We start from the raw sequence: 27690 nt of genomic DNA, 5'->3' as shown, positions 1-27690 counted from the left end.
AAACTAAAGGAAGAACAAGTGACAGTGAGTAGTATCACATGTAGTGATAAAGTCCAAAGAGGGCTGAGAAGAGGTCATTGGATTTGGAGCTTACTACTGACTAAAACAGCTTCAGGAGGTGACAGAATGAGTGGCAGATGAGGAAATGGATATAGCTTCTATAGATCTGGTTCATTTTAGGAGCGTGTGAAAGAGACGAGAGTCAAACTGTGGAGTATTGTAGTCAGAAGGACAGAAGAGTCAAGTAAAACTTCCCAAGATACTGGAGAGCTTTACATGGTTGAAGGCAGAAATGGGGGACTCCTAGTGGATGAAGGAGAGATTGAGTGTTATAGAGAGAGGAGAAGATAACTAGGGAATATCATTCTGGGGAAGGCTGAAATGAGAAGAGATGAAGGTATTCTCTCTGGAAACAGGAGTAATATTTCTAATGAGTCTGGAAGGAAAATGAGAGCATTAGTTTAATAGCAGTTTCTATTTATTAAGCAACTTCTGTATTCTAAACTACAATATAAATGTGAACTATTTATAAACCATTTTGAGACATTGAGGAGGAAACAAAAGAATTGTGTTAAGATATGGCCTCCTGCCCTTCTGTAGTTTATGTGGGCTAAATGGAGGGAGGAGGCAGAAATACCTTTGCATGTGACCAAGGGGTAGATTACATAGATAGTATGCTTTGGGTGCCTGATGATGGCGTTATGAATGCAGATGTGTTTGGTCAGAAAAGGTCTGATGGAAATGTTGTGAACTTAGAGGGATGGTTAAGATTTGGATAAAAGGCAAAAATTGGGAAAACATGTTTCAGAAAAGGAGACTAGCAGATGCAATAACCAACCATGGAGTGAGCAGAGCTTTCTTGGTAACTATAGATTTTGACCGTTTATTTCTTTATTCAGTTATAATAATAATAGCTAATGTTGAGTATTTACTAGGTGCCAGATACTGTTCTAAACATTTTGCATGTATTTTTGATCCTCAACACAATCGCTGAACTATTTACTGTTTTTACCCTCATTTTTACAGATGAGGAAATAGAGGGTTAAGTAATTTGCACCAGATCCCACAGCTTATTAGAGCTGGAGCTGGGATCTGAACCTGGGCTTTCTGGTTCCAGAGTGCTTACTCTTAACCTCTTTGCTGTTTTGCCTCTAAAGGATATTGTCTTATGTTCGGAAGTAATGGTGGATTTGGTTGAGGTCAAGCTAGAAGTTACGGAAACCCTTGAATACAAGACTGTCAGGTTTGAACTTCTTCCTTCCTTTAATGAAGAACTGTCAGGGCTTTCATCGGGAGCAAAGTGAAGTTACAACTTTGATGTTTTGAGACGACCCAGGACATAACGGTGATGAGTCTCCGTGAGACCAGGGAATCTGAGAGAAACTGAGGCAGCCCTTCCTAGCCCGTTGTATACATAAGACCAGACTTCCTCCATGTAATAATACTCGGATAGAATTGTTAATTATCCCTGGAGCTTGGACTCTTCTTTGATTTGTAGGGGTGAAACTTTCTCTTTAGTTTTTGAAAGAAGAAATTGTTTTTCTTTGGACTAGAGTAATTGAGTTTCTGTGATGAATTTGTATTAGCTGTGGGGGGAGACTCAAGGAGATTGGAGCTTACATTCCAGTGGACAAGACAGAATGAACATATGCGAATAATATGTAGAGAAAAAAGAGATTCTTTCCTTTTTGTTCTTCCTTTCTCATATTGGTAAGCAATAAAAAATGAAACTCTTAAGGTCTAACTTACATAACTGCCAAGAAATACGAGCACTTTGATAACATCTGGGCTGTAGCTGTGACTGAGGGGTAGCGGGGAGGGAAAAACTTCGCTGCCATAGACCTGAGTCTGAATCCTAGCAATCCCCAAGAACATAGCATAGGGAAATCACTTCAACTTTCTGAGCTTCAGTTTCCTCATTTGTAAAGTGGGGATTATAATCCCTATCTCAATTTGCTGCTAGGAAAATTAGAGCCAATAAATGTAAAGTGTCTAGCGTATGTCCAGGTCCATGTGAGTTCTCGTCCTAGATGTTACGTGGTGACATTTTTCTATCCTGCCTATTGCAGTGTGGTAGTAATGTTGCCCCATTGTCTGTAGCCTAAAAACAGAGAGATAAATCTAACAGGAGAGTCTCACATGCAGATGACACCTAAATACCTGTATTACCTCACATTGAATTCTCTGTAAAGAGTGGGCAAATGTAAGAACCAGTGGTAACCAAATCTAGGACAGGAATAAGAGGAGGGCGTTAGTTAATGGCCTATCTAGTAAAAGAAAAATGTATGTATAAAATTTAATTGATCCTGTAGTTTAAAGGAAGACACCAAAATAGAGGAAACTTTTCCTTTAGAGAGTGTGAGAGAGAGAGAGAGAGAATGAAGCTGGCAGGTTAGGGTTTGTGTTTCCTCAGGGAGGAGAACTTAGTATTAGTAAATGATAAATTTGGTCATGAAAGAGTTGGTGCACATTTTTAAAAATGAGCAGCAAGCATCACTTTAGGAAAAGCAATTACCAAACAACATTGATATCACTCTTGGATTTGGCTTGGGTCATTTCCTGTTTAATGAAACCACAGGCAGCAACTTATCTGCATTTGGGGTCGTGGGAATGGGTCAGGGATGTAGAGAGTGGGGAATGGAGAGTGACATCAGAAAAATTCAGACACTCAATCCTGTCAGGAAAATTAGCAAAAAGTGTGAAGCTACTGATAATTCGTTCTACAGAAACCTTGAGGAGGAAGGAAATTTGAATAGCAGGCTCATAATTTAAGAAAGAAAATTATAATATATAAGCCAATGGCACCTCTTGCATATGTGCTTTAAATACCCGTGTAAAAAAGAACTTTTCAATTGTAAAAGTGACGTATGCCCATCGGCTAGTGGTGCCTCGTCTTTGTTAGCCCTCAGAGTAGCAAACCGTTTAACGTTGGTTTTAATTATTGAGGTGTAGTAAGCATTGCAGCCACTGTCTTCATCACATGGTGCACACCAGGAACCAGGAACCATGTGTGGCTTCAGGCAAATCACTGCCTTTCTAGGCCTCGTTTTCCTCTCGGCCCCTTTTGAACTGATTTCTAAGGCCTCTGATTGAATTGATTGCCTCCACGCTCCTCAAACCTGCTGATTCTAAATACTGTTTGTTGTCATCAGTGTACTTGTTTTGCCACTAGATGGCACTAATGTACCTTGAACCCTGGCACCTCTGGGTTTCCAGAATCTGGGGTCTGAAGGAGCCTTGGAATTTTTCCTTAATCCAACCCCCCATTTAACAGTTGGGGACCTGAGACTCAGAGGCTAAGTGACATGGCCAAGGTCGTACAATTCCTCGGAACCTCTTGAATCCCAGTCACCTATCTTTCCCCTCTGTTCCACTGTTTCTCTAGGGGATTTTGTGAGGGAAATTCAAAGAGAGCTGTTCTCAGCCATTCCTGTTCTTTGTTAATTATTTTAAAAATTATTTGAAACCCTTCTTTAGGTACGTATTTCATCAAATTCGAAATAAATAGTTGGCCCACTTTTGTGTTGCTGTATTTGCTCCTCCAGAGAAAAAAAGCGACGCTGTCAGTTTCTAAAGATCGTTGCCCTACCTATGACTAACCTGCCTTCACAATTTGCCCTGGAAAGAGGCTCTCCTGAAACCTCAACCAGAGCCTTTCTACCAGATGATGATCTTTCTCCATTCTTGCCCAGTCCCTTTGATAAGGTTTGCCTTTTAGCTCTTCCCTCCAACTAAACAGGGTCATGCATTCTTCCCCTTCTTTTTTGTCTACCTGCCTAAGCAAGAGAGCTTTTGGGGGGAAAAGTAGATATGCCTTGCTTCTTAAAAAATGGATCTCTTGTGTGTTCCCAGCACTCTTTTTCCCCCTCTCTCTTTATCAGTGACAAGGATGGTATTGCCATAAATCATGGCTGTGTGTGGGCAGAATGGTGTCATGGGAGGCAATGTGGCCACGTGAAGACATGAGCTCTGGAGTCGTACTGACTGGGTCAAATGCCTCCTGTATCACTGACTGACTCTGTGACCCATCCTCATCTCAGTGAGTGTAATGTTTACTACTTTACCAGGCTGGTGTGAGAAATAAATGAGGAAATATACAGAAGGCTCATGGTAGCAGTGCTTGTACACATAGTAGATGCTCGTTAAGTGCTGATTGTTCTGGTTGCTATTTTGTAGAGAAGAACAGGAGTGACCATAGTATATGAAAGGAGCCCACGGGAGGGTCTCAGATGAAGGCGCTAGTTTTTTTATTGGAGAAAGAAGGGAGGGATGCCAGGGTCTGTGTGAGTGTTTCAGAGAAATTAGTGTGGAACTGTGCTGCCCAATGCAGTAGCCAGCCATCTGTGGCAGTTAAGCACTGGAAATGTGGCTGATCAAAACTGAGAGGTGCTGTAAGTGTAGGCTACACATCAGATTTCAAAGACTTAGTATAAAAAAAAATGAATATGAAATATCTCAATAATTTCGTATGTTGCTGATATGTTGAAATTATAATATTTTGGATATGTAGAGTTAAATAATATATGTTGTTAAACTTGATTTCACCCATTTCTTTTTAGTTTTTAAATGTGGCTGCTAGAAAATATAATGAGGCTGACATATTTCTATCTGATAGCACTGGACTGGAAGATAGAGACCTTTGATGTTCAACCATATACAACTCTAATTTGGGGAATCGTGAGAGGTTTTTTGAGGCTTCTTTTGATTTTTTTATTTTATGATCTGTTGTTAAGAGCATGGTTATCCTGAATTCAAGATGCCAGTCACTATTGGTAATAATAGTTTAAAATGAAAAAAAGTAAAAGAGGCACCAAGTATTCTCCTTAGTCCCCCAAATTCTGAAGACCTTAATTGAGAAGCAAGATATGAATGCATTATGGATGGTTTGGTGGGTCAACCATAGCAATTAGAAGATCCTAGAGGTTTTTTTTTTTTTTTTTGGCCATTTCATGATTCAAAGAATAGGGTGTTTACAAAAATCTTCTCCTATCATAATTATATGTTATCTACAGATGAAAATCTAGCAGTTATTGATTCTAGAATTTTCCTTCAGGTGCAAATTATTAAAACACCACCACAAATGACCAAGAGTAACAAGAAAAGAGAATCATAGTACTGTATATTAAATTAAGTCATCTTCCTGATTTTTGTTAAATTTATTTTGGTTTTAATACTCTGGTTACAAAACATTGACTTCTTTCAGAAATTTAAAGGTAAATAGTAATCTCATCACCAGTTTGTTTTAGAGCTATAAGATAACTGCTAATTTTAGACATTTGTAACCTTTGTCTTTTCAGGTGGATTGAAAAATAAAGTTATTTACATCTTGAATTTACACTCTATTTTTTTTTATTTTTATTTTTTTTAAAGATTTTATTTATCTTTTTTTCCTTTCTCCCCAAAGCCCCCCAGATACATAGTTGTATATTCTTCGTTGTGGGTCCTTCTAGTTGTGGCATGTGGGATGCTGCCTCAGCGTGGTTTGATGAGCAGTGCCATGTTCGCGCCCAGGATTCGAACCAATGAAACACTGGGCCGCCTGCAGCGGAGTGCGCGAACTTAACCACTCGACCACGGGGCCAGCCCCTACACTCTATTTTTGATAACAAAACATGTGAAATAGTTTTGTGGGAAGTTTATTCTTTGCTGATGCAGAAAGCAAGCAGGGCACATGCATTTTGAGAACTATGAGGGCAAATCTCATTGTTCTTAATTTAGTCCCAGAATTAAGGTATCCTTCATTCCAAGTAAACTGGCTATGATTATTCATTGGCTATAAGATGCCATCAATTGTAAGAGGCACATTTATTTTAAGTACCATCTTGTATAGAAAATAAAATACTGCCAATAAAACGGACAAGCTGTTGGCTTTTTAAATGTATCTATTTCAGGGATGTTAAATAGTGAAAAAAAGTGTACCTTAGAGCTGATGAAATATAATACACAGATTTTGAAACTTTCAACTTAGTTGGAAGTTAGAAAGTTTTATATGTTGTTTTATAAGTTAGCATCACACTTTTCGGCCCTCTCAGAATGTATCATATTTAGTAAGTGTGGTTTGGTGCATTGGAGCGCTTTTCATCTGATTCTGTAAATAGTCAGAAAAAAGCAAAGTGTATTGAGATAATATTTAAGTTGCTGGAAATCCTTTGATTCAGAAAAGTGAACTTCAACCTCGTTTTAACCTACCACCTCTGCTTCTTGCACTGCCACCTCCACACACGTGCCCACCCCCTTTTCAGCCTACCTACTCCTCTAACAAAATCTGTTCTCCATAAAGCCTCCTGATAACAGTTATTTATAGCCTCTCTGAATTCAAGGCAAAGTGTTAAATTGCCCAGGGATGTTTGCTTTCTAAGCCTTATCTCTAATTATCAGCTAAAAATCTTTATCTGCTCAGAGAACTTTCAGGCCTCAACTGGCCATATGGAACAAGTTTTGTGGGAATGGCTGGGGGAGGAGAGATGGAGGGACAGGCTCCTACCCTGCCTCTGTGGAAGGCTGTGGACAGAACACAGAGCACCTCATTTCCTTTCCCACCCGAATGTGTTCAACCAAATCTGTCTCCTGGCTCCCTGCCTTTGTGCTGGGAGTCAGTAAGAAAGTAGGCTGCCTTCTCCTGCTGGCCTCACTGACTGTATCTGAAAGGAAAGCGGACTTGACTTTTAAAAGCTGCTTTTCTGACTAATTTCATTGAATTTTTATCAGTTTTATCTTCCTTTTGATAGAGGCTATTGAATTTTAAGGAAACTCTGTGATGTAAAGAATTCTTTTGCAATTTCAATAGCTACTTCCTAATTTACCTGTTTTCTAAATCTCTGGTTTACAAATCTTACTGGCTTAAATGAGGCTTTCCATTTTGAATGGCTATTTGGTAATCCAGCTTCTGAGCCTACTTTTTCTAAATTATTTTTAGGCATGCCTCAGCAGACACATGCATGCTAGGGCAGTTTGGCTCTTGCTTAAACTGCAGAAGTACTTGTGGTCTAACTTGAAGATGAAAGCAAAACTCGTTCTTCTCAAATTTGTAATACATTCATCAGTTGTGAATCTACTGATACTCTATACTTTTTATACAGTTGATGTTCAGTAAAAATGTTAGATGAATCCCACGTTTATAGCATCAGGGCTTATAAACAGAGCTCTCCATTGCGTTCATGGAGTTTGGTTAACACAAAGGATGGTCTTTCTCAGCAAAAGATGTGCAGGGATATTGCACGTGCTTTCAGTGGTATATTAGCTTTGAAAATGATATGGAAATATTCATTTCTGTTGCTAAATTTTCTACATTTAAACGAATATAAAATGTATTATATAGCTCTGCATTCTTTATTGTACGTTTGTTGATACTATCTTAAATAATTTTCCGATTCTATCCTGTAAATGTCTCTGTGCGTTTGAATGACTGGCTTTTCGTCCTTGCAGCTCGGTGTGTGGTTTTCTCTCGGCTGTGCCTGTTTGGCCTTGGAAGACTACGGAGGGTCAGCGAAGGCGTTTCAGCGTTGTGTGGCTCTAGAACCTGACGTAAGTTTGTTTGGTATTCTTTCCTTGTTATAGCCCTTTGATATTCTCTGAGTTATTCGAATTGTATTGTAGTTCAGAACAGCAATTCCTACGGGTAGATAGTTTCAGTTATGCAAGAGGAATAAGTTCTAGAGATCTCTTGTACAACATTGTGCCTGACGTTAACAAAACTGTATTGTGCACTTAAAAATGTGTTAAGAGGGTAGATCTTAAGTCTTCTTATCACAATAAAAAAAGAGAAAAAAGAAGGCCAAAAAGAAGACAAAAAAAAAGTCAAGTTTTCTATTATTATTATTATTATTTTTTTTTTTTAAAGATTTTATTTTTTTCCTTTTTCTCCCCAAAGCCCCCCGGTACATAGTTGTATATTCTTCGTTCTGGGTCCTTCTAGTTGTGGCATGTGGGATGCTGCCTCAGCGTGGTTTGATGAGCAGTGCCATGTCCGCACCCAGGATTCGAACCAACGAAACACTGGGCCGCCTGCAGCGGAGCGCACGAACTTCACCACTCGGCCCGGGGCCAGCCCCAAGTTTTCTATTATTTTATGTTAAAAAGTAAAAAGAACAGCAGTTCTCGTTTGTTGGAGGAAAGTGCACCTCTGACAGAAAGTCACTCCTTAAGGTAGATGACTTAGAAATCTAGAAGTAAGTTGCTTCTCGTAATAGCTAAGTTATTCATGGTTTCATTTAGAAAATAGTTTTGATAAAAGTTTTCTAGTTAAAAATATATTTCACTGAAGTATACAGCAAGTATCACATATATTTTGTCATTCACTAATGTGTGCTGCCTGTGTTAGTTGTGTTATTAGGAAGTTCTTTTAGTTTAAGTCTTAATATTTAACAGCTTTCCTGAGATGATAAACAATTCACATACCATATAACTCATCCATTTAAAGTGTACAATTCAGTGATTTTTTAGTATATTCAGAATTGTGCAACCATCACCACAGTTAATTTTAGAACATTTTTATTGTTAAAAGAAACCCCTGGGGGCTGGCCCCATGGCCGAGCGGTTAAGTTCGCGCGCTCCGCTGCAGGCGGCCCAGTGTTTCGTTGGTTCGAATCCTGGGCGCGGACATGACACTGCTCATCAAACCACGCTGAGGCAGCGTCCCACATGCCACAACTAGAAGGACCCACAACAAAGAATATACAACTATGTACCGGGGGGCTTTGGGGAGAAAAAGGAAAAAATAAAATCTTTAAAAAAAAGAAACAAACAAAAAAAAGAAACCCCTGTACCCTTTAGCAGTCACTGTTTCTCCCAAATGCCCCCTTCCCCCAGCCCCAGTCCTGGGGAACCACAGATGTGCATTTGGTCTCTGTAGACTTGCCTATTCTGGGCATTTCATGTAGATGGACCCATACAATATGTGCTCTTTTATGACTGGTTTCTTTCACTTAGATTAATGTTTTCATCCATGTCGTAGCGTGTATCAGTACTTCATCCCTTTTTATGGCCAAATAATATGTCATTGTAGCCAGCCCTAGTGGTCTAGTGGTTAAGATTCGGCGCTTGTCACCACAACAGCTGGGGCTCGTTTCCTGGTCAGGGAACCAAAGAACTTGTCTGTCGGGTGACATACATGTCAACATACATGCAGGTGTATGTTGCTGTGATGCTGAAAGCTGTGCCACCAGTATTTCAAATACCAGCAGAGTCACCCAGGGTGGACAGGTTTCAGTGGAGCTTTCGGACTAAAACAGACTAGAAAGAAGGACCTGACCACCCACTTCTGAAAAAACTGGCTGTGAAAACACTGAATAACAGTGGAGCATCGTCTGATATAGCTCCAGAAGGTGAGAAGATGGCGCAAAAAGAGCAGGCCGGGTTCTGCTCTGCTGTCCACAGGGTCACTAGTAGCCAGAATCAACTCGATGGCACTAGCAATAACAATATTCCATTATTTGGGTATGTCACATGTTATCTGTTTATCAATTGGTGGACATTTAGGTTTTCTACATTTTGGTTATTATGCATTATACTGCTATGAACATTTCGTTTACAAGTTTTCATGTGAAGATGTTTTCATTTCTCTTGGGTATACCTGGTAGAATTACTGGGTCATATGTTAGCTCTGTGTTCAAAATTTTGAGAAACTGCCAGACTATTTTCTAAAGTACTATTTTATATTCCCACAAACCATGTATGAGAGGTCCAATTTTTCAACATCTCTGTCAACCCTTGTTATTGTCTGTCCTTTTTATTAAGGTCATCCTAGTAGGTGGTATCTCATTGTGGTTTCAGTTTGCATTTCCTTGATGGCTAATGATGTTGAGCATCTTTCCACGTGCTTATTTGTGTATCATTTGTGTGTCATCTTTGGAGAAATGTTTACATCCTTTGCCCATTTTTTAATTGGGTTATTTGTCTTTTTATTTTTAAGTTGTAGAGTTCTTTATGTATCCTATATACAAGTCCCATATCAGCTGTGTGATTTGCAAATATTTTCTCCCATTCTCTAATTTGTTTTTCATTTTCTTGGTAGTGTATTTTGAGGTACAAAAGTTTTTAATTTTGATAAGATCCAACTTATCTATTTTTTTCTGTTGTTGCTTGTGCTTTTACTGTCACATCTAAGACTTCATTGACAAATTCAAGGTCATGGAGATTTACCCCTATCTTTTCTTTTAAGAATTTTATTGTTTTGGCTCTTACATTTATGTCTAATGTTAAACCTATTCATAAAACATCGTACTATGTGTGGTGATGATGTTATCTTATTGTGGTAATCATTTCACAGTGTATACATATATCAAGTGATTATGTGGTACTCCTAAAACTAATACAATGTTATATATCAATTATGTCTCAATTAAAAAGAAACATCATTTCAGATAATGTACTTTTTTAGTTCAGGAATTTTCATTTGATACTTTTTTACAGTTTTCATGTTTCTACTGAGATTCCCCAGTCATTCCCTTATTATGTTCATGTTTTCTTCAGATCTTTATCATGTTTATAATATCTGCTTTGAAGTCCTTATGTGCTTATTCCAACATCTCATTTCTATGTCTGTTTCTATTAACTGATTTTCTCCTTTGGATATAGATGAATTTTCCTGCTTGTTTGCATGTCTACCAATTTTTTATTGTATCCCACACATGTGGATGCTATGTTGTTGAGTTTCTGGGTTTTATTGTCACTTCTTAAGGGGGGCAGAGTTTTATTTTGGCATTCAGTAAATTCACTTGTGGATCAGCTTGATTTTAGGCTTTCTTCGGGTGGGTCTGGAGTTGTTCTTATTCTAGGATTGAAGAAACCCATCTCTTAAGGTGTAACTTTTGGGGGCTGAACTTATAATTGTGGTGGGCTGTGGGTGATCATTAAGAATTCTCCACTCTGGTTGGTTGGAACTTGAATAACTCCTACCACTCTGTGACCTCTAGAATCTCCATTCAGCTCACAGCTCTCTGGTCCTTGTTCTCTGCCAGACCTCGAGAAGTTTTTTCCTGCACATGTGGATAGCTTAGTATTCAGCCAAGGACTCAAGGAGATACTTATAGACATTTCTGGAGCTTATTCTCTGCACAAATCTCTCTTCCCTGTATTTTGCCCTGCAAATTCCAGCCACTGTTTCAGCCCCAAACTCTAATCTCTCGTTCTTCATCCCAGTAAAACATGCTATGCTTTGTTTGGTTTCTCCTTCTCTGTGCCACAGCCCTGAAAATGCCTCTAGACAGAAGCCTGGATTGGTTCTTTTTTTTTTTTTTTTAAGATTTTATTTTTTTCCTTTTTCTCCCCAAAGCCCCCCGGTATATAGTTGTATATTCTTAGTTGTGGGTCCTCCTAGTTGTGGCACGTGGGACACTGCCACAGCATGGCTTGATAAGTGGTACCATGTCCGTGCCCAGGATTCGAACCGATGGAACACTGGGCCGCCTGCAGCGGAGTGCACAAACTTAACCACTCGGCCACGGGGCCAGCCCTGGATTGGTTCTTAGACACCTCAGTTGTTTCCCTTCTTTCAGGGATCACAGTCCTGTGCTCAAAGCTTCTCAAAAACAATTGTTTCCTAAATTTTGTCCAGTTTGTAGCTTTTTATGGTGATAAGGCTAGTCTGATAGTAACTGTGCTATGTCTGCAAGCAGAGATTCATTGCTACTTAATTTTTTAATCATATGTATGGAACTTGAGATGATATAATCTGTATTTTATAAAAAGTGGGAGAAAGAGAAACAAACGTAATTCATATTGTTCTTGTTAGAATTGACATTTATATAAAGACTTTATTTCTGTCATTGCATAGAGGAATAGGTAGAGAAATATATTTGATTGATGAAATACTTAGGAATAACACTAGAGAACACAGACTCCTTTACTCTCCTGTTCTGATGAAGGATGATATAAAATAGAAAATCCTTTTAAGATAGTATAAACAATATTTTGCATTGCCTTGGATTTATCATAAATCTATATATTGTGTAAATTATGTTGTAAATTGTCCAACTATTTTGTACATCTAAATTTGGAAATAAAATCTTAACTAAATTCCAAATTAGTGCTATAATACTTGTATCATTTTGTTGACTATTTTTGTGACTTTTTTGTTCTAAATTATAAAAGTTGTTTAATTTATTTAATTTTCTCATACACCTTTAAACATACTTATTGAAATTTGTAGTTGTAAAGAGCACATCTTGGACTAGGGAAATATGTTATGTTTTTGATTGCAGAAATTATTTTACCTAAACGAGAGTAGTCTATAACTGAGTTCTCTATCATTTCAGAATGCTGAAGCTTGGAACAATTTATCAACATCTTATATCCGATTAAAACAAAAGTAAGTACATCAGACAAATATGAAGAACTTTGTTTCCAAAATAAATGAATGAGATTTTCTTCAACTGAACACCAAAACATTGTGTCTTACTCTTTATCTTTTTCCCTTGCTCACCCACATCTTTGAGTTAGAATGACTTAATATAGCCATTTGAATTCTAAATATAGTTTATTTCTTAAAAACATTTAATATGTAATAAAATGAAATATTATTTGAAATCTTTATTTGACACTGAAGTTTTGCATCCTGAATTTTGTTACATCATAAAAGCAGGCATAACTTTAGTTGCTCAACTCAATTGATAGATTCTTATTGATTGCTTGCTGTGTACTGGACATTATTGAGAAATATAAATATGAACCAATGTCTTCAGGGAGTGTAGGTTTAAAAAATAAAATATTATGCCATATTATTTAAAAAGTTGATTAGCAATATAAGTAATATGTGGTAAATATCAAGTGAGAAGTACAAAGAGGACTATAATGATAGTGGGTGATATCTGAAGAACACTTGTTCTGTGCCAGACACTCATGTAGTCCTTTGACGATCTCAGAAGAGAGAAGGTGTGCAATCCTGTTTCAGAGATGCTTCTGAGAGGGGCCGACCTGGTGGCATAGTGGTGAAGTTCACCCGGGCTTTGGTGCCTCAGTGTTCATAGGTTTGGATCCCAGGTGCAGACCTACACATCACTTGTCAAACTATGCTGTGATGGTGTCCCACATGCAAAATAGAGGAAGGTTGGCACAGATGTTAGCTCAGGGCCAATCTTCCTCAAGGAAAAAGAAGAAGATTGGCAACAGGTGTTAGCTTAGGGCCAATCTTCCTTACTAAAGAAAGAGAGAAAAAAAAGAGGAGGATTGGCAGCAGATGTTAGCTCAGAGCTAATCTTCCTCAAAAAAAAAAAATGCTTCTGAGAGAACGTTGGACTCAAGCTGAATTCTGATGAATGGGTAGAGGGGACAGAGGAAAGCCTTACAGGCAAGGGGAATATGACCAAATGCAGAGCGACAGGAATGAATGCAACACTTCAGAAGATAGGAAGTAAAATCGTCCTGCTCTAGACCACAGTGAGATGTGTAGTGAGAGAAAAGGTTGGAAAGGTCGGTTGGGGTCCTTCTGTAGTGTGTTCTGATAATCTGGCTAACAAGTTGAGACTATCCTGTTGGCAGTAGGAAGCCAGAGATTTCAGGAGGGTAATTTCATGAAGAAAGAAGCTTTTTAGGAAGATTTATCTAGCGGCAGTGTGCGAGACAGAACAGAGAGGAAACTGGAGGCTGGGAAACCACTTAGGAGACAGCTGTCATAACAGTTCAGGCACGAGATAACCAGACTGGAAAAAGAAGGGGCAGATGCCAGTTTATAAAGGGGACAACCAACTGGGCTTGTTGACTAGCCACAGAGAGCGAAGGAAAGGGAAGAGACAAGGATTGCTGCTGTTAGAGTTTTAATAAATGAATTAAAGGATGAATAGATTTCCATTTTTATTTGGACTTATTTTCAAACTTAATTTATCTTTGCGGATTCACAAGATATTTCTGAAGATAAGATTAAAACCACATTACGTTGAGATCATGAAATGCTTCTGCTGCTCTTGGATGACAGTCTACATAAAGTACTGTTTGTTCTGCCACTCTCTTCAGGAAATACTAGTATGATTGCTACTGATTGTGTGAAAACTCACTAGAGACGCTTTTGGTTTAAAGCAGGGGGCGGGGGAAGTCCCTGTCATGGCTGTAGGATGATCTCCGGGGTTTTTTCTAGTAACCCTGATAAGTTTGCATGTAGTGAGTCTCTTGATTCTCCACCTGGTCTTCTAGCCCATTAATCCTAAGAATTCTGCTTTCTCTCTCAGGGGTTCTTGCACATTGCTCCTCAACTTCAGTTTGCCATTTTCTTTTCTTGCTGCAGCTCCATGAATAGGTTTTTGTGTAAAAGTGGGGCTGTAAGGTCAGAGGTAGATCGCTCCTTTGTTCTTGCCTTTTTACTCTTTCCTTTTTTTGCTGCTGCTCCAGACATAGCTAATTTTTGACTCACAATCTTGTTACTTCAGGGGTAAATTACTCCTCCTCCTCTCAAAAGAATCCTTTCCATGCCTTAAAGTGACCCTTTAAACCATCTTGTCTATCCCGTTGCCGTCACAAGGGTCTTCACTAAAGCACTCTTTTTGCTGTTTCATCTGATTTCATTAGGCATCATGTCCCTAACCAGTCTGTTGGGAGAATTTTTCTTCTTTCTATAGTACTTTCATAGTGCAGTGTCACTACCATTTTGGGTTTGATAAGTGAATCCTGAGTTGAACTTATAAAAAAGCCATACTTACCAAAAAAGATTTCATTACAAAAATTTTGAGGCCAGGAAATTGTGATTAGTGGTGGGAGGACACACAGGGAAAAGGATAATCCTCTTGGTGTGGATTGCTGCTTGTTGAGTTCTTTTCCAGTAGGATGACTTCACCCCCAGCCCCGACGTGGATGGTAGGACTGAGGACTCTCAGTCCACCTGAGACTGTTGACAGGCAGTTGCTATTACGTGGGAGTCGCGCACAGGGAGTCGAGTAGAGAAAGGAAAAAAGAAGAAAAAAAATCCTATAGAAACAATTTACGGCTGAACTTGAAGAAGTGTTAGAGCAAGTGTACTTCCGTTTTCAACTATGAAGGATGGTGGGCCAAGGGTAAATGAATCAGTACATTCCATAACAACTTTAGATAAATTGTTTAATGTAGAAAATAAAAAACTAAACTGCAGTGAATTGGCTGTTAGGAAAAGACTAAAAGAACTTAATTGTAAGGAAGTTATTTTGACTGATATTGTAGGTATATTAAAGATTGATTAAATGATTTGTGTGTTCAGTGACTTGTGGGGGAAGTTACTGATGTTATGGGCACACTGCATATGCTTAAGGGGATCACTCTCAGAACAATGGCCTGGAATGGCCAGAAGAACCCCCATCATCGTCTCCAAAATTTGCTTTGAAGCCAGCAAGGAGAAGGGGCCTTGATGAAGCACGTGAGGCTCAGCAGGGCAAGGGAGGTGGACCTTGTAGTCTTAAGTTAGCAAACTCAAATGGCTACTGGAAAGGGAGATTGATAACATACATTTGAAACAGGTTACTGTAATTGTCCAATAAAACATTTATAATCTATAAAGGAGCTATAGTGTTTGTCCAGCCAGTGGAGTGAAGCATTATGAATCTTTTGGTTTGCTGAGATGTGTAACTTTTAGAATAGGTTACGTAAAGTTCTCTTGATTTCCTTGTCAATATCAAGTTTTTAATAGTCTTCTATTTCTGAAGTGGCTTGTATAAATAAGACAAGGATTCTGTGATGATTTGGTAAACCTTATCTGTAAAACTACCTAGCCTTTTCTTAATTTTTATTGATTTAATTAGTTTTCTGTTTCTTTAGTTCCTTTTGTGTAATTTGTTCATAGTGTTCTCTTATGAATTTTTTAAAAATTACTAATCTTGTTTGTGCCATTTTTCTTTCATTTTAAGTGGAATTTAGTTAGACATTTGTCTGTTTTGTTAGTTTTTTCCAAAGGGCCAGCTTTTGGTTTTGTTGATCATTTCTATTCTTTCTTTATATTTTATTTCTTATCTCTATTCTTTTCTTCTTTCTTTAATTTGTTTCATGTTCTTCTACAAAATTAAGTTGAATGTTTTGACTCGTTTATTTTCCATCTTTCATATCTTATAATCAATGCATATAAAATCATAAATTTTCCTCTAAATACTGCTTCAGCTATATCCTGCAGATGGTAACATAGAGTATTTTCATTAAGTTCTAAATGTTTCGTACTTGCTGAGTTTCCCTTTTTCCCCCACTGTATGTTCCTTTTTGTTAAGGAGTGCATTTTTAAGTTTCCAGGCATATATTTTTAAATTTATCTATTTACTGTTGATTTCTTATTTAATTACAGAAAATATAATCTATATACTTTTAAATTTAATTTTTAAAACTCAAATAACTAGTAATCATTTGTCCTTAATAATTAGTTAAATTTTCTGACAGATTTCATAAATTTCTGTTCTCACCATTGATCATTTCTTGTATCCTTTTCCTTCTGTTTGAATTCCCTTTTATTTTTGCAAGAGGGGATCCTTTAGTAGTTTTTTTAAGTTAGGATCAGTAGGTGGTAAACTTTCTTAGTCTTTGTATATCTGAAAATGTTTGATTTTGCATTTACTCTTGAGTGGTACATTTAGGTGGTTATAAATTTCAGGTCAACAGTTATTTTCACTCAGCATTTTAAAGGTAGTATTCTGTTGTCTTCTGTCATCTTTTGTTGCTAATGAAATATCTGCTGTTCTCTAATTGTCTTTCCTTTGTAGGTTTTAGGATTGTCGTTATGTTCTGCAGTTTCACACCATGTATCTAAGTGTTGGTTTATCTTTATTTATAATGCTTGGTATGCAAAATGTACTTTTGATCATAGAATTTAGATCTTTGTTCAGTTCTGGAAAATACTCAGCTATTACTTTTCAACTATAGCATCCTGCATTTTGTTTACTCTGCATTTGTTTACTCTGGAATGTCTATCAAGTGTATGTTTGAGCCTTACCTCTCTTTCCTCTGTCTCGTTACTACTCTTTTAATTTTTAATCTGAATTCTGTGTGAATTCCTATTATCTTCCAGTTCATCACCTCTCTCTTTGACTGTGTGCAGTCTAGTTTTTGTTGCTCATTGAGTTTTTTTCTTTGTTTTAATGTCCCTTTTGATTGCAAAATTTCCGGTTAGTTTTTATTCATATCTCCCTGTTCTTGTTTCATTTCTACCTGTTTTCGTTTTGCAACTTCCTGCTCCTTTCAAATTTTTAAAATTTTTTTGGGGAAATTTGAGGTAGTTTTGGGTTGTTTGGGCCTCTAATTCTGTTTATTAACATGAATGATTAAGGACTGACAGAGAGTCAACATTAGCATTTTATACATTTAGCTATGGTTATTCATTATTGTTCTCTTTAAAATTTGACCTTCTAGAGAAAAAGCTTTTAGAACTTTACAAGAAGCCCTCAAGTGCAACTATGAACACTGGCAGATCTGGGAAAACTACATTCTCACTAGCACCGATGTTGGGGAATTTTCAGAAGCCATTAAAGCTTATCACCGGCTCTTGGACTTACAAGACAAATACAAAGATGTTCAGGTAGGATATTTATATGTTGTTATTTCATTTTGCATTTGATATTACTACTTTATTATATGATATAAGTTGTTTTCTTGAATATATACAGGAAAATTTTGTTAAAACACATGTATGTTTTTTTCTCTAGTCAAATATTCTTAGTTACTTGTTAATTCTGGCATTCCAGTGTCAAATGTGTTTGTGCAGTCATAGGCTGAATATTACCATGACTCAGTTATGAAAATCTGGTATGTGGTTTCCATATATACAGTCAGCTTGCAGAAACTAAATAGAGTGATGTTTGTGTTATTTATTACTTTGGGTATATCTCAATATATTCTGTGATTTGTAATAGGTGGAGTAAATCCCATACTCATTTATTTGCTCATCAAACAAGCATTTACTGCATATTTTCAAATGGTTTGAACAATATAGAAATGAAGACTAACATTTCTTTGAAATGTTTAGTGAGGCGTTCGTTTTCTTGGTGAGATGAAGTCAGAACTGGTTGACTCTTAACGCAATACAACAAGTGCTATATGCTTTCAGAAAATATGAGAGACTTGAAGCCACTGTGTTTGTCGTCCAATAGGATTAAATGTACAACACCTTGTGGGTTTAATTGTGGTTGAAGATAGTGTATGAAGACACGGGGATGCAGGAGCTTATGGGTTACAAAGTCAGGGAGCTTGAAAATGTAACATTTTATTTGCAATATTCAACATATTCTATTTAAAATGATGAAGTTGAAATTATGAAAACACAGAAATAACATCTAATAAGTGATAATAGCTCGCTACTCTTGTGACTTATTATTTTTACTCCAGCTGTTCCAAAATTTACCTTATCTAGGCCCCGTTTTATAGCCCCAGCCCTTGACCTGTATGCGTGGTCTTGCAAGTCTAGCCATATATAATTGGCCAAGTTACGTTAAGACTCAGATTCTGGGCAATTCACTTGAAAGGTCTGTGGCTTCAAGTAGAACCATATACCTACTTACAGGAGCTATGTTGACCCCTTTCGATTACTTTTCTTTTTCTTATTTTTTTTACCCTTTCTAAATATCGTACATTGACTTTCCATTATAGAAAGAAGGGACTTGAATTTTATAGTGTAAAGATCAATTAAAATGTGAATGGAGGCATAAGCAGAGTTTTATATCCTAGAGAGGATGAGAACCCTAGCAAATCTGTTTGCATGGTCCCCTGGTGGTCTAGTAGCGTCCTGTTGACAGAGCTGAAATTCTCCATTGAGACTGTGCTTTCTCTTCTACACTTAGCCCGTTGGCAAAGGGCACTGAGGAGGCTCTGAACAGATCTCAGTATGTTGCCGAACCACTGAGGATGGGGCAGAGATTCCAAAGTGCTTATTTCTTGTTTACTTCAACTGTAATTTTTTAAAAGACCCTTCTATTTTAGAAGGCCTTCTGAAGCTTGTTCCTAAAATCTCAGGGAAAATGTAAATAGTTTACACTGGTAGTCTATTCCATGAGATTATAAATAATTTACTTTGCTGTTCCATTCCATTTTACACTTGAAATAAATTCTAATGATTTTTTTCTTTCGCATTAAAAAAAATATGCACAAAACACTCACATCCAACGTTCTTCATTTGGATCTCACTGCTGGCTCAGTTCCAGCATTCTTTACAATTACAGACTGTCAGAGCAAGAAGGGACCCTCGAGGAGCCCTCTAGGGCTGGGCTGAATAGGCTACCCCCCGAGTCAGAAAGTAGTGTGAAGCTCCCCTCCTGCCTGCAAAGACTAGAAGGGATGATTCTCCAAACCAGTCTGCTTTTCTTTCCAACTGGTATGCTGCTGGCGTTGTCATCTCTTCTTGAATCGTCTTAGAATTGCCTTCCTTGGTCAGTCTGATCTTGTTAATCTTCTGTCATGTGTCTCCAATTTCTAACTGATCTGCTTTTCTTTCTGATGTGAGTGGGATTTCCCCTCCAAATCTATATGTTAACTCACAGTAATCCTTCATATCTGCTAAGGATTAGTAACAATTGGCCAACCAGATTGGCTTTTTGGATTTTCTCAAGAAAATCCTGATCCTCCTTCTATACTTGGCACCCATAGGAGTTGCTTTTATGTGAGGAACCCAAATGGCTAGGTCCAGGCCCCTCTCCTTCCATAAGGGATGGACTTGTGTGGGTTATGGTACATAAGCATCAAAGGGAGGGGGCTTTTCTATCTTCTCTCTCACTTACCCTCTTCTGCTTTCCAAGGCACATAAAACAGGTCAAAGTGAGACATGGTAAAGTAATAATAACTAACATTTATTGAGGGCTTGTTGTGTGCCAGACACTATTCTAAGTACTTGACATGTTTTAACTCAATTAATTCTCATCACAACTCTGTGGGATAGATTTGTGCTGTCATAAGCTATGTTGGACTCTGGAATGTATGTATGTATCTTCCCCCTTGTTTTAAGGAAACTAATGATATGAAACAAAATAACTGTTCAAAGATTGTATTGAAAAGCTGTTACTTCGAAATCGTAAAGAGTTATAAAGTCATCAAGATATTGCTGATTTTAGTTAAATTACAAGGGTGTATCAAGTATGCCAAGTCATCTAGTGATCTCATACCTGAGATGTATGTTTTCCAAAAGAAAGGAAAGACAAAATGGAGCAGTTGCTTTACTGAAGATGATGATTTAGAATAAAATAGGTTCAGCCTTGGTCATTCCAATCTCCTGCAATTACGTTAGCTGGAAATGTACTGGGGGATTTTACTTAAGATTTTCTTTTGTTCTTACCACTCCCAGTTTAGGAGTGTCATTCTCTCTCAGGATGAAAAAATTTTTTGCACATGTTGAGACTAACACTGCTGTATTTCAGCATCTGTAACTGTGTGGGGAGAGAGGTGACATTTAGAATAATATATTGATAGTCACAGTGGTAGATACCAAGAAGACAACTCTGGCAAAAATAACCTGAGTATAGTTCATTCTAAAAGAAAAACTTTCAGTTGTTGATTTGGCAAGTTGTATACCAAATCAAATTCATTGGAATTGTAAGAACTCATGGTTAGAAATCTTTCAGGAGCCTTCCCTAAGAAAGAGTAAAGAGACACAAATAAGGATTTTTATTGGGGTGATTCTCAATCAATAGAGTTCATTTTGAAGTAAAAATGTATTTTTCTTAAGTTTTTAATGAAGAATTAAAAAGGAGGTAAAGCTTAATTAATGTAAAGAATGATCCTATAGCATAGGATTACTTTTTTTTCTTTTTTGATTTATCCACCCTCTGTTCTGAATGCACAAGATGCATTTTGAGCACTTTTCAGAAAAGGAAAAAGAAGTCTTTAAAAAAAAAAAAGGACTTCTCTCAACATGAATTGAGATGCTTTGATTTAACTTTGATCTTAAGTAGATTTTTCGGGGGCCAGCCTGGTGGCATAATGGTTAAGTTCACACACTCAGCTTTGTTGGCCTGTGGTTCAGGAGTTTGGATCCCAGGGGCAGACATACACACTGCTCATCAAGCCATGCTGTGACTGCATCCCACATACAAAGTAGAGGAAGACTGGCACAGATGTCAGCTCAGGGACAATCTTCTTCACCAAAAAAAAAAAAAAAAAAAAAAAGTTTTTTCAGACATATTTTGATGATCATAACTATAGCTTCTTACTCCTTCCAGCAAATCTAATCAAAAGGAATTACCACCTATAGAAAAATTATGTTCTGATTCCCATTTAAAATTTTCTAATCCCGTACCTATTTTAGCAGTGTTTAACTTACATCATTCTGACCTTAATGAAAATTTTATTATTTCCTGGAGAAAATTATTAGAATTTAGTTTAAATTCATGGCTAGCTAATATTTTTATCTCTTTATTCCTCTATTCTTCATTTGTTTCTCAAATTCAGCTTATGAAACAAATTTCCTTTTGTATCATAGCATTTCATCTGAACATGAATATTTTGATGAGTTTGAGCATAGTTTCTGTAAACCATTCAGTATTTTTATAAACAATCAAAGATGGCATTTCGGTTCTTGAGACTTCCCCCTTGCAGTCCCACTGCCATGCACAGGAGCACCAAGAACCATTCCTGTTATGAGAAATATTCCTTATAAACACAGCAGTTGGAGAAGCACAAAGTGCTATAACGATGTCAGATAGTATAGCAATTAGCTTAATTTCTACATTTGGATTTGGGGAAATATTACAGAGAATATCACAACTAGATAACCAGTGACTTGCTCAGATGAAAGCATCATCTTTAGTACTTTATAGTAGAGAACTCTTAGGTATTTAGGTGGAGAAATAGCCGCAGTGAGATAATGTGTTGGTTTTCTACGGGGAACTGTTAATAGCCTTCCTCAGAAGTGTCATAGAGTGCTGATGGCAACGTTTGGTTTTTGGCAGGTGTGAGTAGAGTCGCTCCATAGTGGTTAAATCATTGAAGCAAAGTCTTGATGGCTAGTGATGAGTTTAGTCATATTTAGCTTCATGGCATGCTTTTGTCTGTCATCATGCTCTATGACAGCTAGTCACTGTGGACTGAGACAATTGATAGATTGTCTGGAATATTTTTATCTTGGCTAAAAAAATTTTACTTAATTTGACTCTACAAGTTTGGCAACAGGTGTCTTTCCAAAAAACTCTGATATTCTTATGTTTGACACTACCTGACCCCATTCTATTTTAGTTTGCTTTAAAATTTTCTCTTTATCTATTTTTTCTACTTCTTTATAGATGTGCTTATTGTCATCTTAATTTTTTCTATTGTGTGTGTGTGTTGGTGTGTAAATTATATTCATTTTAATACAGACATGGTAAATTAGCTACAAATTATTCTGTATTTTTTACTATTTGTAATAGAAGGATGAGTGGGTACTACCTTTATCATTTTCTCCCCTTTCTCTCTGTGTCCTAATTTTGACCAATGCATAGATTAGTAACAGGAATGCTTTTCTATCTAGTACGTATTTCTAATCATGTCTGGTTGATACATGTCTTTATTTACCATAAAACAAATTTTCATGTTCCTGCATAATTGGTCCCTGTTCAATTTCCTATTGTCAGTAATGCCACAAATATCCCTATAGATAAATCCTTGTCTATGTCCATGCATCCTTCCTCAGGGTAAATTCTAATGTTGATTTGTTAGGTTTTTTTTCTTTTCTTACTTTTTTCTTTTCTTTTTCTCCTCCTGCTTCTCTTCCTTCTTTGATAACTTGGGCAATCATTTTTGGAAAAGAATTTAAGCATTACCTTATTATACCCCATTTGCTGTTTATAGATGGAAGAGGAAGGGAAGGGGAGTAACGTATATCGAGTGTTTGCTATGTTTCTGGCACTTAACAGGGATTATCTTTTGTAGGACGTACAATATTTGAGCTGGATACTAAATATTCCTCATTTTACAATGGATGAAAATGAGACCTGGAGGGGTTATATAACTTGACCAGTCATATAGCTATTCTTATATAACTACCACCCAAAACAGATAGGGAACATTTTCATCACTACAGAAAGTTCTCTTCTGCCCCTTTGTAATCAATTGAACCACTACCCTTACTCCCCCAACCAGGCAACTGCTTTCTGATTTCTGTCACCACAGTTTAATTTTGGTTTTTTTTGAATGTCATATAATTATAATCATACAATATGTATTCTTTTATATTGATGTTTTTTGTGTAGATTTCCATTTGATGTTTTCTTTAGGGAAGGCAAGTGATAGTGTTGGTGTGCAATGGGGCAGATTGCCAACCAAATTGAAGTTCTGGAAAAAGTTGTGGCTGAGTATTACTTGAAAGAAAAGAGAGAAGGGATTGGATATATTTTGTATAAATTATGTCTCTGTAAAATAGGTATTATCTCCAATTGACTGCTGAGGTATCTGAGGGTCAGCGAGCTGAATTAACATGGCTGATGTTTCTTAGCTAGTAAATAGTTAAGCCAAGACTTTAGGTCTGAAGTCTGGCCTATTTAAACTAAAGCCTGTGCATGCCTTTTCCACACTCTAAGAAATTTTTTTTTTTTTCTTTGCTGAAGGAGTTAAAAAGAAACTGTTAAACTGCCTACCTCTCTCTGATAACAGATTTGGGCAAGCCAAGGGTCAGGGTTATCAGGCCAGGAAACAGCAAGTTCTATAGAGAACTCCATGTGGAGCGGGGAGTCAGCCAAGCTGGAAGATGGGAAACGGCTTCCTTCTTGGCCTGGAGCCCTCCTGGAACTTTTTGTCACTAGACCTGAGGCAGTCCTATTCCTTCCTGCTCTTAGACCTCTGGGATTCAAAGGGCCAACACCTTGTGCTTTCAGCGAAGACTGTGGTGAGACTTGGCTGAGGCCTTCAAGGTTAGTGTTGGGGAAGAGGATAGTTACACTTTTCTCTTTGTGGAGATTCTTCAGCATTTGTCTTAGAATCACTGCTCTTCCATGTGAGAAAACTTCAACTCTCTTCAGGGGCCAGTTGTGGTTCTCTAGTCATTCTCTGCTTGCTGCATCCCCCAAGCATAGCCCATGATAGGGGTGAGAAATAAGCTTAGGATAGAGAGTGAAGCGAAGGTTCTCTCTCACCTAAGTGAATTAGAGATGTGGGTAATGGATCTAGAGGCCATTACATGGAATCAGTGGTATGGCATTGGTTTGGGTAGGATGTGAGGGAGTAGAGGGCTATTTATATTGAGTAAAATGAAATCCCTCTAAGTAGCCAGGCTTAAAGAATATACTTAGATTATTTTATGATACACCAAATGAATTCCAAATGGACTAAATATATGCGAAATATTTTTTCATCTCATAGAAAAATTAGGAGTGAAAATGGATATTTCCCAAATTTCCTGAATTTTGAAGTAATAAAAGAAAACTCGAAGGAATTTTTATGGCCACATTAAAAAAAATATGTGACAAAATATTTGTAACAAATAGGAAAGATAAAAAGCTAATAATATCCTTATTATATAAAGAGTTAACATCTGCTGCAGGAATGAAATGTGACAGAATAGAAGATTCAGAAACAGACTCAACTAAGTATGAGAATTTAGTCCATGATGAGGATGGCATTTTAAATCTGTGGGATAAAAATAAAATATTCAGTGTGTATTGGAATAGTTGGCCAAACATTTGGGACCAAAAACTAAAGCTCTGCTTCACTCCTTATACCAAAGGAAATTCAAATGGATAGAATATTTAAATTGAAATGCCTTGAAAAGCAGATTATGTTGTGGGTAAGAGCGTAGATTCTGGCTTAGACACCCTTGGTCTCCACCTACCAATCACTAGCTGTATGACCTGGGGCAAGTTAGTCACTTTGTGCTTCACTTTCATAAAATGGGGCTGATAATACTTCCTGCCTCACAGGATTGTTGTGAGGATTAAATGGGTGTTACATACGTAAAGGGCTTAGAACAGTGCCTGGGACATACAAGTGTAGTTGCTATCCTCCTCCTCCTCCTCCTCCTCCTCATCATCATTGAAAAGGGAAAAGCAAAAAGCACTAAAAGAAAGTATGGTCAATATTTTTATAAGCTTGGGAGCGGAGAAAACATTTTTAACCATAACACAAAAACCGTACTCCGTTAAGGCAAATTTCGAGAGATTTGACATTTAAAACTTCTACACGTGGGGAAAGAATGACTGAGTAGGTGCTAGAGGTCACCGTCCTTGTTAGGGATAGGCTGTGATGTGATAGCCGTTCATTTAGTGCTTCCTGAACTGAAACTGGAAGATGATTAGTAGAAGCCAGCTAAGTACGCTGAGGAAAGTTTGTCTCAATGTTGTCGATGTTATCTTGGTCTTTCTACTTAAGACTGCTGTGTTCGTTTCCTGGGGCTCCTATAACAAATTACCACAAAACTTGGTGTCTTTAAACGGCAGGAATTTATTCTCTCCATTCAGTTCTGGAGGCCAGGAGTCCAAAATCAAAGTGGTGGCTGGGCTGTGCCCCCTCTGCAGGCTCTAGAGAAGAATCTTCCCTTGCTTCTTCCAGCTCTGGTGGCTCCTGGCATTCCTTGGCTTGTGACAACGTCACTCCAATCTCTGCCTCTTCACTTGCTTCTTCACCTCCTTCTTTGTGTGTCCTCTCCTCTTTGTATAAAGACACTAGTCATTGGATTTAGGGCTCACCCTAATCTAGTTTAACCCTGTCTTAGCTAATTATATCTGCAAAGACTCTATTTCCAAATAAGGTCACATTCTGAGGTTCTGTTTGGACGTGAATTTTGGGGGACACTGTTTGACCCACCACAACTGTTGTGCTCCTTTTCAGGGAGGAAGCAGTGGCTTTGAGAATAGTGGGGTTGGTAAAGGTAGGGAGTGGATCCAACACACACCTCATTGGTGCCTATGGTGGTAGCAGAGGCAACATGTACAAAGGGACACCAAGGGAAGGCCAGAGAGACCTCAGCTAATTGTATGAAAGTCTTGCCTTTAGCAGGCAACACCAGAGGTTTGAACATCTGGAAGTGACAGAAGAGGTAGTAAGAGTAGGGAGGGAGTTGTTAGAAAATTAGTAAAGCTTTTCAAAGAGAGACACTGACTTGGTCATATGTAGTATTGAGAGATAAGACTGGAATCCCCGGCCATGATGGGCAAATTAGGATTTCTAAGAAGGATCTATTATTAGGCTTTAGGACATTGTAATATTACCTGAAATACTGGGAGAAAAATTTTCATATGTGGATATGTACATATTCTGGAAAGAGGGTTCAAAACTCTCATTAGATTCACTCAGGTGTCCAGAGCCCCAAGAAAATAAATGCAGAGTAAAGAATTGTCTTTGGTGTAGACTGCTAGGATTAATTTTCAGAAAAAAGGGCAAATGGGCCTTTCCTTATAATCATGGATTAAAATTTACTTCTATAACTTGTATTATGTTACAAATGGGAAAATATTACTGAATGCATTTATCTGTTACTCTAGTTTTTGAACGTTCTCAGTGTTTTCAAGCTGTGCGTAAATAATTTACGCACACTCACTTCCGTCCCCAGCTACCACCCCGGTTCTCTGCTGCTCTTTAGAGCTGACTCCTCAGGAGAAGCATCTTCCCATATGGTCTCTACTTGCCCTCCTCCCATCCTCTTTGGAATCCAGGCCATTTAGGTTTTGTCTCCACCAGTCTACTGAATGTGCTGTTGTCAAGGGCTGTGTTGCCACATCCATGGGACTGTTGTCAGTCCTCAGGTTTCTCAGCCTATCAGCAGTTTATATATATATTCTTTAGAGGAAGATTGGCCCTGAGCTAACAGCTGCTGCCAATCCTCCTCATTTGCTGAGGAAGATTGGCCCTGAGCTAACATCCATGCCCATCTTCCTCTACTTTATATGTGGGACACCTGCCACAGCATGGCTTGACAAGTGGCACGAAGGTCCTTGCCTGGGATCGGAACCTGCAAACCCTGGGCCACTGAAGTAGAATCTGCAAACTTAACCGCTATGCCACTGGGCCGCCTTATCAGCTATATTGAACGCAGTTGATCTCTCCTCCTTTTTGAAACATTTTCTTCACTTGGCTTCCAGAATTCCACACTTAGTACCTTACCAGCTGCAGCTTCTTCATCTCCTTTGCAGAATCATCTTCACATTTTCTTCTCTGTGACAGCAACTCCAGGCTTAGTCCTCGCCTTATTTTTCTTCCTCACATAGGCTACTACCCAGAGATCTCATGATTCCCTTGATTTTCCCTCTTATCTTCCTGAGAATATGTATTATGAAAACAAGGTAGAAGTTTTCCTCTGTGTGATCCTTTAATTCTTTTTCACATAGGCTGTTCAATTTGTTTATTTCATTATGGACGCACCTTTCAGGTGTCTTAATTTTGTCCCTGTTGGCTCATATGCGCCTGGGGATATTGGCTTTCCATTGGTAATGTTTACTCGATGGGAGGGACTAAAGCAAGCCCAGGATCTAACCAGTGCCCTTCCTGGTGAGTTTGCACCATAGGGAGAAGTCACCATGTGTACACTTCACCACTGCCCTCTCCCATCCCCACCGAGTGGCCTGGCTCCTCAGGAAACCTCCCTTTTCTCTGCCAGGTACTGCTTTCTTCCAATGCCCATCCTCCTGTGTAGTCACCTAACCTCAACAGGTGGAGGCCCACCAGGCAGCTGAGGTCTACTGTTTGCTTCCCACCCCAGCCAGGCCCTCTGTCCTGCTGTACCCTCACAGTCCTTGGCTTGCATTGGGCTGGCAATGCTGTGTTTCAGTCTCTCCATGCTGATGGCAAGTAGCATGTGGAAGAAAAAAGGCACAACCAAAAAGCTTTTCTCAGCCCATCCGTGAACCTTGGCACCTGGCACTTTTCCGCACT

At 38.1% G+C, this 27690-nt stretch overlaps 1 protein-coding gene across 4 annotated transcripts in view; it reads left to right on the top strand.

Annotated features, from left to right (window-relative positions):
- Positions 1 to 27690, top strand: part of TTC27 (tetratricopeptide repeat domain 27) — a 177548-nt gene that overhangs the window by 133904 nt on the left and 15954 nt on the right. For all 4 annotated transcript variants that reach the window (XM_001501379.7, XM_023619259.2, XM_070236482.1 and 1 more), the window contains 3 exons: positions 7426 to 7524; positions 12255 to 12307; positions 17284 to 17449. In XM_001501379.7, coding sequence (XP_001501429.2) covers positions 7426 to 7524; positions 12255 to 12307; positions 17284 to 17449 — 318 coding nt within the window. The remainder of the gene's footprint in view (positions 1 to 7425; positions 7525 to 12254; positions 12308 to 17283; positions 17450 to 27690) is intronic.

Source organism: Equus caballus, chromosome 15 (assembly GCF_041296265.1).
Source record: "Equus caballus isolate H_3958 breed thoroughbred chromosome 15, TB-T2T, whole genome shotgun sequence".
Classification (NCBI taxonomy): Eukaryota; Metazoa; Chordata; class Mammalia; order Perissodactyla; family Equidae; genus Equus; species Equus caballus.
Note: the sequence above shows the minus strand (reverse complement) of the source record. Positions and strands in the feature narration are given on the sequence as shown.